Genomic DNA, 17,545 nt, shown 5'->3' on the forward strand with positions numbered 1-17,545 from the left:
TGCTGTGAAAGTTGTATCCTAAAGCTTTGAGCATGTCAGTCAGTGTGGAACATGATTATTCAAGTAAGGGGTTTTTGGGATGGTTTTTGTGTCTCATTTTCTGCTCATCTCAGTGGTTCTTGGCATACGGAAAGCGGCCTCAGCCTTCTCCACTGATTTTAGAAGAGTTCTTTCTAAAATGCTTGTGCTTCTACAAATTCTGCCTCTTGAGATTTGAAACGGTTTTGGTTTTCCCCCGTTTCTTTTGTTGCTAGAACTCCATCTTGAAATCATTAACATGTATTTGTAAAACCAGTGAATGAACGACGTTTCCTTCAGGAAACAAATTAATTTTACAGTTTGGTACGGATTTGGTAAATCCGTACCAAATACGGTTCTTTGCAAAAGTAAACCCGGAGCATCCCCTAGTGACAACGCAGGGAAGTGCCACCCCTCGCTTTCTCCCTGGAAAACGCTGGCCGCTGACACACCACCTCCTCACCCCGGCCCCGCGGCTGCCTGGGGCGGCAGGGACCGGCCGGCGGCCCCGGCCCCGGCGGCTGCCTGCCCGCGGTGGAGGGAGAGCGAGGTGCCAGCGCAAGCGTTTCCCTAACGGAGCGGTAATTAACTGAGGAGTTATGGGGCGCGTCCCCTCAGCGATGAGCAGAAATGAGGGAAAAACCAAGACAAGACCCAGGCGTGCTTGGGGGGGGGTCCCCGTCCCCGTCCCCGTCCCCGCCTCGGCGGCTCCGCCCGCGCGGGACCCGGATGGGCCCTACGTGACGCGGGGGCGCGGCGGCCGCTCTCGCGCCCCCCTCCGGAGGCGCCGCCGCGGGCGGGCGAGCAGCAGGTGAGGGCGGGCAGCAGGTGCGGGCGGGCGGGCCCGCTCCTCTCCTGGGCGGCGGGGCAGCGAGTGCCGCCCCGGTGCCGGCCCTTCTCCCTCCTGCGGCAGATGTGGCGGCGGGCGGGCGGCGCGGCGCCGGGCTGGGCGCGGAAGACGCGGCGGCAGGTGGTTCCCCCGCGGCCCGGCAGGGGGCATGAGCGCGGCCGGGGGCGCGGCGGCGGCGGCGGCGGCACCGTTAAGCGACCGGCGGCAGCCTGTCAGGTGAGGGGCGGGAAAGCGCCCCGCGGCGCCGGGCCGAGGCGCTGCCCGGGCCCGGGCCGGGGAACCGGAGGGTGTCAGTGAAGCGCTTGGAGAGCGGCAGTTGCCGGTGACGGCTGGGGGAGCGGGGAGCTGCTGCCCTGCCTGCGGCCGCCGCCTAACCGCCGGGCGGGGTAACGGCGGGACCTCGGCCTGGGCCTGTCACAGCTCCCGCATCTGCAGGCGCTTTCTGGTGAACTCTGTTAACGTTTAGGTTGTTTAGAAGGACCTAGCAAGGCGCTAAGCGACAGTTAATATTTAAGTACCTAATTAATACTTAATTTGCTGGACACGTGGCTTACCCACACATCTGGCTCAGTTTCTGAGCTCTCTTGGGACTGTGCTGCCCTGTCCACAAATGGGATGATGCCTCTACACCTCGCGGTGGTGAAACTGGAAAGCTGCTTCAAGCTCATAACAGCTTGTCCGTGCTGTGAAATTCTGTGTAAGGCAGCAGTTGCTGCAAGCAGCGCGTACAGCCCGAGCAGCCTTTATCTGCTGGTCGTTCGGCAGCCTCCAGTTAGGCCTCCCCGCCGTCCTGTTCCTACCCAAGAAGGTCACTGGTGATGAAGCATCCCATCGTATCCTCCCATACAGTGTGTCTTTGCTCTCTGATGCAAAAGTTAAGTTACAGTATCTCTTCATCATACTCTGTGTTGTCTTTTGCTAATGACTAGAGATGTTGAGTACGTCCAGAATTTTACAGTCAAATATATAATACAGTTTACTGCAGCTCAGGGATCCCTGCCCTTTTTCAGGACCTTTCTTCACTATTCTGATGCAGATTCATTAGAATTAACTGGATATCGTGTCTTTTCCCGCTTTGTTCACACAAACCTTTGATCATGTGAGTCTCTTGAAGAATGCTATGGAGAGACTGCTAAGTGACGTCTCATTCTGCGTCCTCGCAGGGACTCAGTTTCTCTTGAAAAAGGGAGAGCCTTCCTAACAATCTGGTTGGTATCTCCCCAAAACAAGCACATTCCAATGAGTTAGCTTTGAATAGCAGTTTGTGTAGGTTTCCTATGATGGATTAATACATCAGTACTTTGATGAAAAAGACTTTGACCATGTAATCATTATGTCACTTTTTTATAGGCATGTAACTTTCCCAACTCCGGTGTAACCTCAGAAGATATTTAAGAGAAAGTTGTTTAAACAGATACGAAGAAGTTGAGGGAACAGCAGAGCCTTGAAAAGCTTTTTTGAATCTTAGCATCAAGTAAAACTCAATGCAGCTCTAGGGTTGCTATCACTCCCTAGGGAATGAAGCAAAACTTGCAGGTCCAGTTCATTTAGTAAGCTTTCTTTGGTGTGTGTATGTGAGACAGTATCTGAGCTGTTGATAACAAAGCTCTGGGAGGTAATCTCTGCCACTTAAATGACAGGAAGCTTGTAAACTGGAAGGAGGTATTTCTGGTAGAGTTGGATGGTGCTGACATATGGTTCAATTAAATATTCTATTTAGTCATCATTTTGTTTGTTGGTGATATTTTGTCATTAATTATCTGCTGATCTGGACCTGGACATATTTGAAAGTTAAATGGATGCATTTACTTAGTTTAAAGAAACAAAACAAACCCTGTAACTCTAATGAGATATTTAACAGAGAAATATTTTTGTGCCTAGTTAATACTAATTATTGTGCATGCTTGAAGTGGCAAGAAGGATACTCAGATGGATGCATGTTCCTCATGAAATGAAGAGAACCGAAATGCAGAGACCCAAAATGCAGAAGATTGTATGTCAGAAAACTGACCAGTGATTAGCTTATGTTTCTCTTTTAGGAAGACTCTCTGTTCCAGTCAGCATACTGCTGCTGTTCCACTACTCCGTGTCCGTGGATGAACAGGAAGTGAAGCAAACCTAGAGGGGAACTTCACTTACCTTTTAATGAACGTCAAAAACCAGGTTAAACTTGTCAATGATCAGTCTCTTCATCTTACTGCCACTGATCTTATTCTTGAAATTCTGGACTAATTATGGGCTGAGATCTTGTACGCTAAACCTCACTATTTAGGAGATTGTTTTGTGTGAATGTTCCAAGAGCAAAGAAGGTTATTACTCATGGGTGTAACATAATTAACGTATGCTCTCTCATGTTTTTTTCCTAAACCTTGGTGTCACGTTGAAGGAGGATTATGAAAGAGGAAGGAGAATTCCTTTTTCTCAAACCTCTACTTCTGTTGGGAAAGAGGACCTTTTTGGTACAGTGCCAAATGGATGAACTTACCCAAAACACGTTCTGTGGTCCATGATTCCGATATACTGAATGGAGCTGAATATTGTTTATTCAGAGTGCGCTCCATTTACGTGAAATCTGTGGGACATCCTTGAAAAATGTAGGCAATTAAAGATCACATTTTTGGTCAGTCTTGAGTTCTTTTGAATAGTCTTAAGAGAACTGGAAATATAGCAGTCAAAGCACTGGTGTCAGGTAGCAGCATTATAAATAATACATTCACGGTAAGTACAGGTTCACGCTCAATTTTGACTATGCATCTTATAAATTAAGCTTCTGCAAGCTGTTTCTTGATGATAATTTGTTTACCTCCTTAAAGGAGTCCCTACCAAAATAATCTTTCATTTATGTTGTATATGTTGTTTTATCTGTGAGGCATAGTTGACTTGTTTTGATAATTGGTGATGTCAGAATAAACGTTGTTTCAGGACAAATATTAAAATTGTTAATAGTGTGTGGACATAGAGGAGCCCTTCCATCCTTATTTACCTGCCTGTGCATTGTACTGTGGTGGAAAAATGATTATGAAGTGGAAGTCCATCTTTTGAACTGTAGAGAAGGGAAATTAAATACCTTTCTTGAGCTGAGACAAACCTCTTAACAAGCTGCAGTTTAAAAAGACATTTTTGGAACTTGACGGTACCTACTTATCTAGGTTTACGAGGGTGTTAAACAGGATCTGGAATTTACCTCCAAATTTTGGTGAAAGAAGACTATGTACAGTCCCACAGAATGTGGAGGTTTTGATCTGATCAGCTCTCTAAAGAGTATCTGCTTTGACCAGGAGCATCCCAGTTCTGTCTGGGTTCATTTTGAACTTGCAGCGTTTCCTTTAAGAGCTGAGATCTACAGACAGCCTGACGATGTGCGCAATGACTGTATTAGCAGAATTAGTAAGGCAGAATAATTAATCAGGGCTCTTAAAATTTTATGTCACTTCTGCTTGTTGATTTTGATTGGAAGCAACCTTTATGAAACACCTGCTTAGTCAATAAATAAATGTACCAGATGTGCTTGTGCAACTATTCCTTCTCTTTTTACATTTTATAGTGATTTGAGAGAAGGAGCTTGCAGGGTTAGAGAGCTAGATAAAGCCTCCAGTAGTATCATGTCTTTGTTAGGATGTTGTGATGCCGCTGGAGACACCGCAGCAATCTTGGAAACAGAGGTACTTTTTGCTAAGAATGCAGTGTAAAGAGACAGCAGGGTTTCCAGTCTTCCCTACTCTGCTCTTTCAATTATTATCTTTATAATAATTGAAGCTTATTTGAATTGAAGCTTAATCGAAGCAGCTTATTGTTAGTCCGTCCGGTCTGCTGGTTGAAGATGGGCTGTGAAAGCATCGTAGTTGGCGTTGCTATGCATTTTTTTCTGTGCAGGAAAGGAAAAGGATAATTGGCAGTAAACGCACGAGGTAATACGAGGAGGTAGATAGGCGCGTCTCAGACGCGCGCCCTTGTGTAGGGCAGGCAAAGGTCTGTTTTCTCTGTCTGCTTAGAAAGCTCAGTTTTGGCATTTCACGGGAAATGCTAGCACCGAAGAGAGCGCCGGTGCCGGTCATTGCCCGTAGCAGGGGCCGACGCGCTGCTGCCGCCGGAGGTGACAGCGGGGGCCGGGCTGGCAGCCGGGGGCCGGGCTCGGCGGCGGCGGGGGCCGGGCTGGCCGCGGGGGCCGGGCTGGCAGCCCCCGGCAGCGGGGGCCGGGCTGGCAGCCGGGGGCCGGGCTCGGCGGCGGCGGGGGCCGGGCTGGCCGCGGGGGCCGGGCTGGCAGCCCCCGGCAGCGGGGGGCCGGGCTGGAAGCCGGGGGCCGGGCTCGGCGGCGGCGGGGGCCGGGCTCGGCGGCGGCGGGGGCCGGGCTGGCAGCCCCCGGCAGCGGGGGGCCGGGCTGGAAGCCGGGGGCCGGGCTCGGCGGCGGCGGGGGCCGGGCTGGCCGCGGGGGCCGGGCTGGCAGCGCCCGGCAGCGGGGGGCCGGGCCGGCGGCGGGGGCCGGGCGGCGGCCGGGGCGGGGCGGGGCGGGGCCGGGCCCGCGGCTCGGGGCGCTGCCGTGGGCGGGCGGTAGCGGCGCCCCCCGCTGCTGCCGGCGAATGGCCGCGTGCTGCACACGCGTGGCGCAGCCAACCGCGGCCGGCGCGGCGCAGCCAATGGGCGCCGGTCTCTTACCCAGGCAGCGGCAGGGGCTGCGGGGCTGCGGGAGCTGGGCAGGGCTCCGCCAGCTGCGGTCCCGCAGAGCCGGCCCTCTGCGCGGTTGTTCCTCAGCGCGGGAGTCATCCTGGCTGTGATTCACTCCCAGTAATACCAGTGCCATTGTAAATTACCGGTGTAAAGCCGGGGAGTGCCGTGCCGTGCCTGCCACGTGATCTGCTGCAGCTGGTGGGGAGAGTGCCTCGGTAATTGGGGTCTTGTTTCTCGTTTAGCACTGCCACGGCTGCCTGCCCAGCAGACCTGCTTGCGAGAGCCAGAGGGATGGTGGTAGTTACAGGGCAGAACAAAGTGAGTGGAAACCCGGATGATGCCATGTCGAGCTCAGATGCAGAGGATGATTTCCAAGAGCCAGCCACTCCTACTGCAACCCAGGCAGGACAAGCACTACCTCTGCTGCCTCAGCAGGTAAGAGCTCTCTGGTACTGTTCATCTGATGAGGTCCAGTGATTGCAGCACATACCGCTCAGGTGCCAAAGAATTCAGGATTTCTTTGTTGGAGTATTTGTGGATACCCAGTTCAGTTTCCATTAGTAGCTAAATGGTTGAATAAACCTAAGTCTCTTCAGTAGCTTGGCAGCATTACTCAGAATTTCCATCCATGTTTGGAGTTGACAAATACAAGTAAGTTTTTCTTCTGGTACTGAGGCATCTTAAGGTGTGATACTAAGACTTTAGGCCTGCTGTAAACCTAATGTAATACAGAATCACTGTTTTTTTCAGTGTATAGTATGGTGTAGCAGGGTATAGTAGCGTAAAGGAACCAGTAGAGTAGCAACTGAGTGCCAGTCCCAAGGTTGGCCTGAGATTCCCTACCTTTTTTTTTAATGTGTGTGTATGGAAGGGGAGGCGGGGGGGTGTTTGTTTTGTTTTTTCTTTCCCTAAAAGAGCCAAGTAGAGGCATTCATGCTTTTAATGAATATCTGGTTTTAAAGCTGAGTAATTACTCCTGTTTCAGATTTCCAGCTAAAATGAAAGCATTCACTGGTTACACCTAGAAGCCGGCCAAAGTATTCAAGGTATTAACCCTTGAGCCTCACTGTTTTGTGCCAACAGGCCAGGAAAGAAGCATTTGTCAGACCAAATTATGTCACAGTGGCAAAGACTGTCTGGTGTGTCTTCTACAATTTGTAATCCTTTTGGCCTGAACATGTCTGCAAAGGACTAGAGGCTCATTTCTGATGATGTGATTGCTTTTGCAGTTTCCAGAAGTTGTTCCACTAAACGTAGGAGGCATGTATTTTACAACAAGACTGTCAACACTGAGACGTTACGAGGACACAATGTTGGCGGCTATGTTCAGTGGAAGACACTATATTCCAACAGATGCTGAAGGCAGATACTTTATTGACAGAGATGGAACCTACTTTGGGTATGTGTAGTGTCCTCAGTAGTATACTTTAAAAGTTGTTACTGAAGAAAATTATTTTTAAAGAAAAGTAAGTTTTAACTTTTTTTTTTCCCCTTCTAGTTAAATCATATTTCTGTAGTAGGTAAATGTGACTGGCTGGCATCCACACCTTCAAAACATCTCAAGAGAAGAGTATATTGCAATTAAAAACCTTTTTTTTTTATTCTTTAGGGCTTAAGTTTCACAATGGGAAAAGAAAAACAAGTAATGTTTTGTATTTGTGCATTGTCTGCTCTAGAGTCCCTCCTTTCAAGGTATCAAGTTGTTTTGGTGTTTTAAAAAATTGTATTTGGCATTGCTTTTCATAGGAAGCTCTTCTGCACAACACTGCATTTTTAGTTGATACTACAGTATTTATGATAAAGAGGGAGTGGAAGGAATGCATCTAGGTTTCTTAAACAGTTGCAAGTATGATGTTTTCAGTGTTTAAACAGGATATAAAGTAATGGTAAAAAAGCACAAGCCTCAGAGAATTTTTTTTTTTAAATTGTTTTTGCTGGTAGTGCCATATTCCTTGACTTTCAGGATTCCTTGTTATGTGTTTAGCTCTTGTTTTATTTTTAATTAAACTAACCATGATCTTACTAATGTTCTGTTTGAATTGGTGTAAGATTGCTAGAAAAGGTAAGCAGTGTTCATGGGTTCATGGTCTTCGCCCAAAGCACACTTTGCAATTTAACTTACATTTTTTGTTTCTCCTTTGTAGACATTTCATTAATCTCTTCAACAGAGAAGGATTGCATTATTTTCAAAGCACATCTGGATTGTACCATAATCTGGGACAGAAGTAGATTAAGCCACTATATTTATTGGAAAATAATTGTTTCTTTACATTTGGCAATTTGGAAGTGCCTGCCACTTTGTTGGAAAATCAGTTTATTTGTGGTTTTATCAATCTGAATTGAAAATATAGCTGGAACAGAGAGCCAAGTTAGCACGTGCTGTGTTTGTTGACATTCTAATGAAGATTGCAGTAATGCTTGTTTTATTTGATATGGTCAGTAATAATTTTGTTGGTTAATGCTTATAAAGGGATTTCTCTTCTTGTTAAAACTCTGGTAGCTTAACAGTGTTTTCAGAACTACAAAGAAATGTTCTCTCTCTTTATTATTAGTAATAATAATAATATTATATGTACTACAAGTGTATATGACACTGATCCTGTGAAGAGAACACCTCCTTTGCAAATATACTATCCATTCAGCTAGAATCCTGGTTCTGTGTGGGATAAAATGTCCATGCATATGATTCTCCAGGAAAATAGAAAAGATTATTTTGTCACAGACCTAAATTTGAAATACAGTGACTACAATCTCTTTCCCATGGAATACTGTGTCCTCTTCTATCTTAAGCGCTTACTCCACCTTTAACTTTTTGTTTAAAATAGGATGGTATTTTTTTGAATGAGTTTTGACATTAACAGAGGCAAAATGTGAAATGATGACCTGGAAACTTGAACATGGCAAATGCTTTTAAAAACATATGTTGGAAATATGACTCGCATTTATTTCAGTTACTGTCTTAAGTGTAAGGATTTCTATCTCAATAGAATAAACAATGAATATCCAGTGTTTTCTCTCCTTTCCCACCTGCAGCAGTTCTGGTGGAAACTTGTTACTTAATAGTATTTTTGCCCCCCCCCCCTTTTTTTTTTTAGAGACATACTTAACTTTCTACGATCTGGTGACCTGCCACCAAGAGAACGAGTGAGGTCAGTTTACAAGGAAGCTCAGTATTATTCCATAGGACCATTGCTAGACAATCTAGAGGATATCCAGCCTCTTAAAGGAGAAAAAGTTAGACAAGCTTTCCTGGGCCTAATGCCATATTACAAAGGTAAATAAACAAAGTAGTATTGACTGTTTCTTCTAGTGTGATTCAAGTAGTATACATGGTGCTTTCAGGTCTGCTTTCAGCTTTCAAACAAATTCCATTGTATTTGAGAAGTTTATTATGTACCTTTCACGCTCTTTAGATCTTTGAGGTCTCCATGTCAGATTTGTTCCTGCTGTATCCAAGGATGTGGATTTTTATGTTGTCTTAAAAGGGAGCAAGATCTAGGCCATAACATGCAAGGCTTATTAAATGAGAAGGTTTCTCTGCCTCATTTGTTCTGTTAGGACCTGCAATTGAATAAATTTGGGCATATAGTAGGGACACCAGGTTCACAAGATAACTGAGATTGATTCAATTACTATATTTCTACCTACCTGCAGCTTCCCATTGCTGCTAATATTATGTTAAGAATAACTTTTTCAACACTGCAGTAATATGTTTCACATTAAATAATTGCATTTGTTTTCTTCTACTAGGTGCTTCATTGTTATTTTAAACTTTTTTTTTTTTTAGATCATTTGGAACGGATAATCGAAATAGCTAAGCTTAGAGCTATGCAAAGAAAAGCAAGATTTGCAAAATTGAAGGTCTGTGTCTTCAAAGAAGAGATGCCCATCACTCCCTATGAATGCCCACATTTCAATTCTTTACGTTTTGAAAGGAGTGAAAGTGAGACAAAGCTATTTGAACATCATTGTGAAGTAGATGTATCTTTTGGCCCCTGGGAGGCTGTAGCTGATGTATATGATCTTCTGCACTGTATTGTGACAGACCTGTCTGATAGAGGGATAACTGTGGATCATCAGTGTATTGGTGTGTGCGATAAACACCTGATAAATCACTATTATTGCAAGCGTCCTATCTATGAATTCAAGATTACTTGGTGGTGAGTTATTTTGTCCAGAATGGTGGTGCAGGGAATGAAAGGACTTCTAGACGACAATTGCTTTTAATATTTTTGCAACGTGTCTCTGGAAATGCATTGCTGCTAACATGTATTGGAATCAGCCTGCCGAAATGTTGGCTAATGCTTAGCTGCTCAGCAAAAGGGAACCTGTTACAGAGGTTGAAAAACCTCTGAAATCTTGAAAAACCAGCCTGAAACAAGACTGTTGGCTCAGGTACCTTAACGAGGCACAAAACAAAATCACCTCATGGAAATTATGGAGAGGAGCGTCTAACATCTTTTAAAAAGGTGCCACCTACTGTGTGGCTTTAGTATCATGGTCTGCAAAATGGATACTGCAGATCTCGCCTGCATTATTATAAAGCCGGGGTGCTAATAATGCTGACGTAACGTGGTTGAATTTTACCCTCTTAGAAATGTTTTAGTCACTACTTAAACTTACCACCTTATAAAATTGAGTAACACCCAGCACAAAGATTCTGGAAATGTAATTTTGATGTAATAGATAATTTAAAAAAAATAGGAGTATTCCCTATATATTATTAATTGTTGTCATGATTAAGCTATATTTCTTTTTTAATTAAGAAGATGCATTGTGAATTATAATGTTATATTTCAATTATTTCCATTGTTATAAAAAGGAATAGCAGATTTGGAATATATTCCTTAATGCTTTTAGGAATAATAACTGTTCATGGAAGACTTGTGCCTGTTTTTAGCCTTAGAAATTCTAAATGTTTACAGTATCTACAAAAAAAGAAGCTCTATAGAACCAGGTCATTTACAAAGGCTTTTGGTAAATGAGAAAACCCTGTATGTATGTTCCTGTTAGCAGAAGTAAGAGGAATATTTAATGTATATTATTTTATTACTGACTCTTTTTACATTCTGTGATAGTAAACTTTGTTCTAGAGTTAGAGTCAAATGATGATACTAGACAAGTGCTTCCTTCACCTCGCCTTCTTCAGACAACTAAGTCTCATTTTTAACGGTCTTGTTGACCCTTCCTGGTTTAATATCAGGAAAAAAAAATTCAACTTTCATATTCAGATATTTCTCCAATTATAAACCAGTATATCTGGGCAGTAAATTTCTTGCCACACTGAAAGAGGCAGCCATTGCAGAATCATATTCTTTTCAGAAGGTAATTGTTGCACTTCTGACATTAGTAACCACATCCCGAAATTGAATTACTTTATGTCCCAAACTGAAAGGTAGATCTAAACATCTGAAGATATTACTGTTTTGTGAGGTACAGAAAACTCAAGTATTTTTCTAAAAGACCCCACTTGAAGTGGCCTCAAAATAATCTTAAGGAGAGATAGAAAGTAAATGGTTGCATATTGCATTCCATGGGATTAGTTAATCCAAGAATATTGCGTAATTAAATGTTTTGACCAAAACATTTAAGAAATGTGTTAATTACAACAATCAAAATTCTCAGTTACCTGGGGTAACTTTTAGAATAATTCTAAGAACTTTGTGATCAAATTGTCTTGCAAAAAAGGGCAAATTGTTTGTGTTGTCACACTTTTATGTATTTAATTTAGGAATCTTTAGTAAATTGTCTCTCTGAGGTGGGGACATATAGCTCTAATGGTCTCTTTTCAAACGTTTACTTACAGAGGATCATTGTCAAGTGCTGAGTTTCAAGTCCAGAGCTTAAATTTTGAAGTGGGGGGAAGGAGGAAATTATGTGCATTTAGATCTTATTTTAAGTTCATTTAAATTTTCTTAAATGTTGGCCTCTGTGTTACAAGTTGTTGTACTTGTGTTGACAACCCAAATTAACAATCAAACTGAGACTAGTGAAGTTTCCCTAAAATAAGAGGAAGCTTGCATGGTTTCTTCACTACTCTGCTGGCTTCATGTTTGTTTTTTTTTTCCAAGGAATCTTAAACTGCAAACCACAATTTCTAATAAATTGATGTAAGATCTTAAAGCTGAGGCTCACAAAGTTTTGGCTGCTTGTACACTTCAGACATTTAAGTTCAGGGTTTTCAGCATCAGTTTATTTAGAGACTGCAATAAGAATTGCAGTTTTACTGGGTTATTCGGTGTTTTTTGCCACTTCCCATATGCATATTTACATAGAACATAACTCTGGTTTGAACTTCAGCACTACTTACAGAAATGGAACACAGTCTGATTTAACAGTATGTTTTTTTGGTTTGGCTTTAAGAATTTTTCCGCTGTTATTCTAGAGAAGCTATGATGACAAAATTCCTGTTTCGATCACATTTGCTATTTCTTAATATGCACACACTGATACTTTATAACTTTTTCCTGTTTATTGCTTAAATAAGCAAGGAAGGCTACCTAACCAAAAAGATAAAATGAAAATCTTGGTCTGTATCAGTTGTATCTTAATTGAAGCTTTCATCCTTCAGATCCTCCAGAAGACAGCAAATGTTAAGTGCAATATTGAAAAAGAAAACACAGATTTGAGCCGACACGCTTTCATTAAACACATACATTCTGTGTTGTGATTTGTGCAAGTTAACAATATTGTTATAGACTACACTTGTTCTAAGCAGTCTTTGTTTACAATGGTGGTATTGCCTAATATGTATTCATTTTTTGACAGAAACAGAAGAGTTGTGCAGGCGGATGTCAGGGGAGTATAATCTAATAACTGGTTTATATAACATTATTGACTTATCTTTTCTTGGCGTATAGCGTAATTTTTTAAATTCTGCATTTGCAACAAAAATGTGAGTAGCTGATCTACTAAATCCATGTTTAAGATGAGTGATGTTTTTGTATCTCATGAATGCTTTATAATTGTCTAGTTAAACTAAATGCCTATGTAATACTGCTTTTTTTTTTTTTTTTTCTTTAGGACTTTTCTTTATATCTGGCTAGGCCAGAGGTTTGCTAGAACATACTTACCTATTTCTCTGTGCTTCTGCGTAGCTTTTTTGCCACTTTATCATCTACATTGCTACTTTTCCACCCCCACGCTCCCAAATACCCTGTGTTTGCAAGATGACGCCATAGACAAATTGGCCATGCAGTAAATGGTCTCATGTCATCAATATAATGTTGCTATGAATACCGTGTTTGCAGATTATTAAAAGGACAATGCATGTCAGTCCATTTAGCTCATTCAGTATGAAGGAAAGACATTTTTCTTTTGTGTTCTGAGGCAGGATACATGCTATTTTTGGTTCCAAATTGATACACAGAAACAAGTGTGTTAGAATCAACTTTTTTTTTTCTTCTCCTAAATAAGAAGTCTCAAATATTTTCAAAGCACAGATTGCATATCTGGATTGCAGTGATTACTCCGTTTTTTATGAATACTGAGAGTAATAGTGGGACAGTTGAGGGATGGTTATTTAAAAAGTAGAATTGTTAGCTTTTTTTTTTTTAGGTTGCTGTGTGTCTGAACAAAACCATAACAAGACTAATCTTTTTAACATCTCCTCTATATATGCATAGTCTAGTGGTTTTTAACAGGAAGCAAAGGGAGGTGTTACTATCAGGTTCTCATATCAAATGACTTGCCCAACTTCACAGCACATTAAATGTTTCTGCATTTGTTTTACACTTGTAAAACAGGAAGGATACCTACTCGTCTTTATAAAGCACTCAAAAATGACATGCAAAGGTATTTATGTGCAGTATCCACTTAATAACTGTTGATTTCAAGAGTTTAAAAAAACCCTTAAAAATAACTTTTCAACTTGGTGCGGGCTTCTTAACTTGAATACCACAATACTCTACATAGTAATCTGAAATACTTATTGTCGAACCTCCATCCTCCTTGGAGGAAAGTGAAGGTGCTAGTATCTTTGATCTGGGAAGCCGTTGAGCCATTAGCAAATTCTCTTTCGTCCTCGTGGTGCATGTTTTCTTCTGAGACTGCTGGATTATTTTTTTTTTAAAGCTGATTTTAACCAAAACGTATAATGAGGGATCAGTTTCTGCATTGATGAGGGTGTGGGTTCTTTGGTTTTTGGGGGTTTTCAGGTCTTAGTTACCTGAATAGCAAAAGTGGTAAGTTATGGCAGCAGAAAGTTCTGCATACCCTCTTCTGATGGATTTTTTTTAAGTTTTAGGAAGTCTGCTTGGGAGACACCTCATGATGTAACATATGCAAATACCTGAATCTGTTAATGTGAATATTTTTGAGATTTTGTTGTTGTTGTTCAGTTGTGTAATACTCTTTCCTGAAACTAGCATGAAAGTTAAGGATTGAGTTAAACATAGGTTTTCTGATAAACCTGCTTATGCCTTAGATATCCCCTGCCCCCATTTTGTAAAATCACTCATCCCAGAGGTGTTCAATGTATGAAAAAGTAAAGGCTGTTACAATTACAGGAAAATCAAGAATCTTCCTTGATTCTCAACGAGTCCATTACAAGAATCACTACTTGTTAATCCAATTGCAGTCTCCATTCTTCTGCTCCACTTAGATGCCTCTCACTTCAACAGTGAAACAAAGTAGTGACAGGGTTGGGTCTGGCTAGCACAAGTCCTTGAAGGCAAAAGTCAAAGACTTCTGTCAGATGAGAAAGGTACTGATTTGCATAAGCAAATAATCTGGCCTTTACTGAAGTGATAAAATTCCAGCAAACTCTGAAGGACGTTGATATTTTAAACTGTTCTAAACAATAGCTTTGTTAAACCCTAATCTATTTCGAGCCAGATTGTTCCAGTGTATGTATTGTGAAAGACAGAGAGGTTGGCCAGTTCTTTTATTTATGGTTCTTGGTATATCTGGGTTTTCCTAGTGAAATCTGAAGCTGAGTAAGGTCGCTGATCACTGCTCCCCAGAACTGAATACAGCCCATTTCAAATGTATCCTGTGCACTGAGCATGTGCTGGTTTTTGCAAAAATGAAAGCGGGAGGGAATTAGTTCTGCAGTGTATTTCCCCAGGGACAATCCTCACTAGCTCTGAAGGAAGACGAAGTGAGATCCTGATCCACACTCCCCCACATCTCCGTTTGTTAGATGATGTGTAAGAGGCAGAAGGAGATGAGCTGTCTAGCCTGAAGATTCACAGTGAGAGAATGACTCTGACTGGTTTCCCCTTTGGTCCTTGCCCCTTTCTCTAACCTTTAAAATGGGCAACTCTATGTGCAGGAAATGTTTTACTTCTCTCTGCTGCACCCTCAAAATTGTTTGCAAGGTGAATACTTAGTCTGTTTTAAACTAAAGGGATTATTTCAATATTACACTATAGCGACCGATAGTTGCTAAAGAATCTGTGATGATCTTATTACTAATAAAAATACCTGAATAAATGAATTAACCTTATTTATAGCATAATCACTTTAATTTCACTCTTCTGTTTTATTTTTTTCTAAAGACTGTTAAGAAATATAACCTCTTACTTCTTTTAAGGGCTTACATCTGTTTCATAGTAATAGGTATTCAGGCTAAGTACCTGTATTTTGGGGTTTGAGGGCCCTGTTTATTGCTTGCTATGAGCTGAAGGATAAGTGCATCATCTCTCATGGGCTTGCTTTTTTTCTTAAAAAACCAACCAAAAACACCTGATATAATTAAATGCCATGATTTTCTAGCTTCATTTGGCATTTTCAACCCCTGGGAGCCTTCCTGCCCAGCTTTATTCTCACTGCTCATTCTTGTTTATAGATGACCTGGGACAGGTGACATGATGAGGAAAATGATGGAAGTGCCAACAGGGAAAGTCTCATGTCAGAGCTGATTGTTTGCATTGCAGAGTGTTCTTTCTGTTTTATTCCAACTCTTGTGCTGTGTGAGGCAGAGGAACGTTCATCACCATTTATGTGAGGTCAGGCAGAGGATCCAGCCTGTCTGGAAGCCTAGCTAACCTTGACTGTGTTCTTCAGTTTTCTGTGTAAGTTCATTGTATTGCAATGTATTGAGTTAAGTGGGTGGGAAACTCCAGTGGCTGTGGATTGCACTGGGAAATACAGCAGTGAGGTGGCTGTGGGGGTCACACCACTTGAATTTCAGCATGGTTGTTTAGTGGTCTGAGGACCTTTATGCCACAGCTTACGCATTGGACTTTCTTTTCTGCGTGGCGAAGCACAGTAATAAGTTGGGGACACAACTGCCTGACAGGTAAGAGAAGACTTAAGAGCAAAGAATGTAGAAAGATGGTCTCTTAACTCATTATAAATCTCTGGGACATGGTATTTGGTTCACTTTCTTCATTTAGTAACTGCTTTACTCTGGATGATTTATAGACCCTGCTGGCTTTAAGTAATGATTGGTATTACTGAACCCTGGAGTTGTATTGATCTCTGGTTATTTGTAGATAAACAACTGTAAAGGTTTTCAGGTTGTTCAGGCACAGCAGAGAGGACCCAGGATAGTTTGAGTTTTGTGCTATGGAAACATGATTTCATTTAACAAAGAAAAAAACCTCTGGTCTCTCATTATCTTTCTGCAAATAAGCTAGATTTCAGAGGGTAATTATGTTCTGTTATTATCTTCTGTATATAGTCTTCTAACTGGAAATTGCTTTCCAGAACAGCAGTTCTTACTCGTTTTACTTACACAAGCTTAATATAAGTTTACCTACACTTTCACTGTGACTTTTATAAATGGGTTTTGTTTTGCTGAATTATAAATTGTATGTGTCTATGCATTGTAACCTGTAATGCCTTTGAAAATCCAGCCTGGATGCTAATGATCAGGGTTTGGAATTATCTCCAAATGTGTTTTATTTTAAGTAAGTTGATGTGTGATGTTTAATACTGTGGGTACTGTAGCGTATTATTTCTTACTATGTTTCGCTTTTCAGTTCAGGTAATAAATAGTCTATGTTTTTTATTTAAAATACATAGAAGACAAATGTGGATATAAAGTTTGTGTTGTGCAATAAAAGTATGTTATACTGAAAATTGTTGGAATCTGGCTAATCTGGTCTGCCTGAAAATTAAACCACCAGTCTCTGTCCCAGGCTTTGTTTAACGGCACCAACTGCTAACTTGTTCATCATCACTTCCTTAACAGATGGCACTTACGCAGTGTCTGCAGTCTCCTCAGGGCGACCGACTGGTATCAGATCGTTTCGGTTCTGCTTCCTTCCCTCCATACCCACCCGTTTGTGTGAAGCAGCCCTGAGAAGGGCTGTCGCTGGCCCTGCTTGTGCAATGCTCAGAAAGAAAGTTAAGTTTCTGGATTTGCTTAGCTGGCTGTGTTCAGAAGTATTCCCCCTTGTTTCTGAAGTAACTCAAATAACATTTTCTTTGCTGTCCCGTTGTCTTGCTAAAGCGATCCCTGGAGCTCGGAGCTGAGCTGGGGCGGGGAGATACCACAACCACCACGACAGCACTGTGTTAATGAGAAGGGAAAAAGGAGTCAGTTTTAAATAGCAGTAGCTATTTCTCTTTCTGCTGCAGTCACATGAACCCATGCTCCAGAGGGCTCTGGGCTGGTGCTGGTTTGAAGTAAAATCACCCCAGCTGCTGGGAGCGGTGGCGGGGAGTGTGTCTGAAGGGAGAGAAGGGATGCTGCTGTTCGTGCTGGAAGGGGCAGAAAATGACAATCTGAAGAGAAAGACAGCGCGATACCCTGAAAGCTCGGGTCTGTTCCTATTTCCAGCTTGCATGTCACGCCGAGGGTGTGAAACAGGCCTGACGACGGCCTGTTCAGCCGTGTGGCAGCTCTTGACGCCGGCCGCTCCCAGTACAGCTCGCGGCCACCATCCTTTCCTCCGGCCATGTTCTCTGTCCCAAGCTCTGCCCAGCCTTCCACCGTGCAGGCTAGCACGAACACCCTCCCGCAGGACCCCTGCTCCCGAGGAGCCCGGAGCCGCCCGGCGAGGGTCCTGCTCGCCAAACCAGCCCCTCGCTTCCTTCCGGGAAGGGGCCCCGCCCCGGAAG

General features: G+C 42.7%; 1 protein-coding gene across 4 annotated transcripts; it reads left to right on the forward strand.

Moving 5' to 3' along the window:
• The first annotated feature begins 486 nt into the window (after nucleotides 1-486).
• KCTD7 (potassium channel tetramerization domain containing 7) lies at nucleotides 487-16,530 on the forward strand. 4 transcript variants are annotated; one of them, XM_072881889.1, is made up of 5 exons: nucleotides 487-599; nucleotides 5,776-5,968; nucleotides 6,763-6,932; nucleotides 8,629-8,807; nucleotides 9,321-16,530. In XM_072881889.1, exons 2-5 carry the CDS (start codon nucleotides 5,825-5,827, stop codon nucleotides 9,695-9,697), a joined length of 870 nt encoding a protein of 289 aa, XP_072737990.1. In that variant the 5' UTR covers nucleotides 487-599; nucleotides 5,776-5,824; the 3' UTR covers nucleotides 9,698-16,530. The 4 variants fall into 4 exon arrangements, with proteins under 4 accessions (XP_072737990.1, XP_072737988.1, XP_072737989.1 ...); XM_072881887.1 differs by lacking the exon at nucleotides 487-599 and adding an exon at nucleotides 759-829; XM_072881888.1 differs by lacking the exon at nucleotides 487-599 and adding an exon at nucleotides 2,971-3,031.
• The last annotated feature ends 1,015 nt before the right edge of the window (nucleotides 16,531-17,545 follow it).

Source organism: Ciconia boyciana, chromosome 17 (genome assembly GCF_034638445.1).
Source record: "Ciconia boyciana chromosome 17, ASM3463844v1, whole genome shotgun sequence".
In the NCBI taxonomy this organism is placed as follows: domain Eukaryota; kingdom Metazoa; phylum Chordata; class Aves; order Ciconiiformes; family Ciconiidae; genus Ciconia; species Ciconia boyciana.

Coding starts and splice junctions, on each gene's coding strand:
- KCTD7 (XM_072881889.1), top strand. CDS start 5,825: ATGGTGGTAGTTACAGGGCAGAACAAAGTGAGTGGAAACCCGGATGAT. Junction 5,969..6,762: donor TACCTCTGCTGCCTCAGCAG/GTAAGAGCTCTC, acceptor TTGCTTTTGCAG/TTTCCAGAAGTTGTTCCACT. Junction 8,808..9,320: donor CCTAATGCCATATTACAAAG/GTAAATAAACAA, acceptor TTTTTTTTTTAG/ATCATTTGGAACGGATAATC.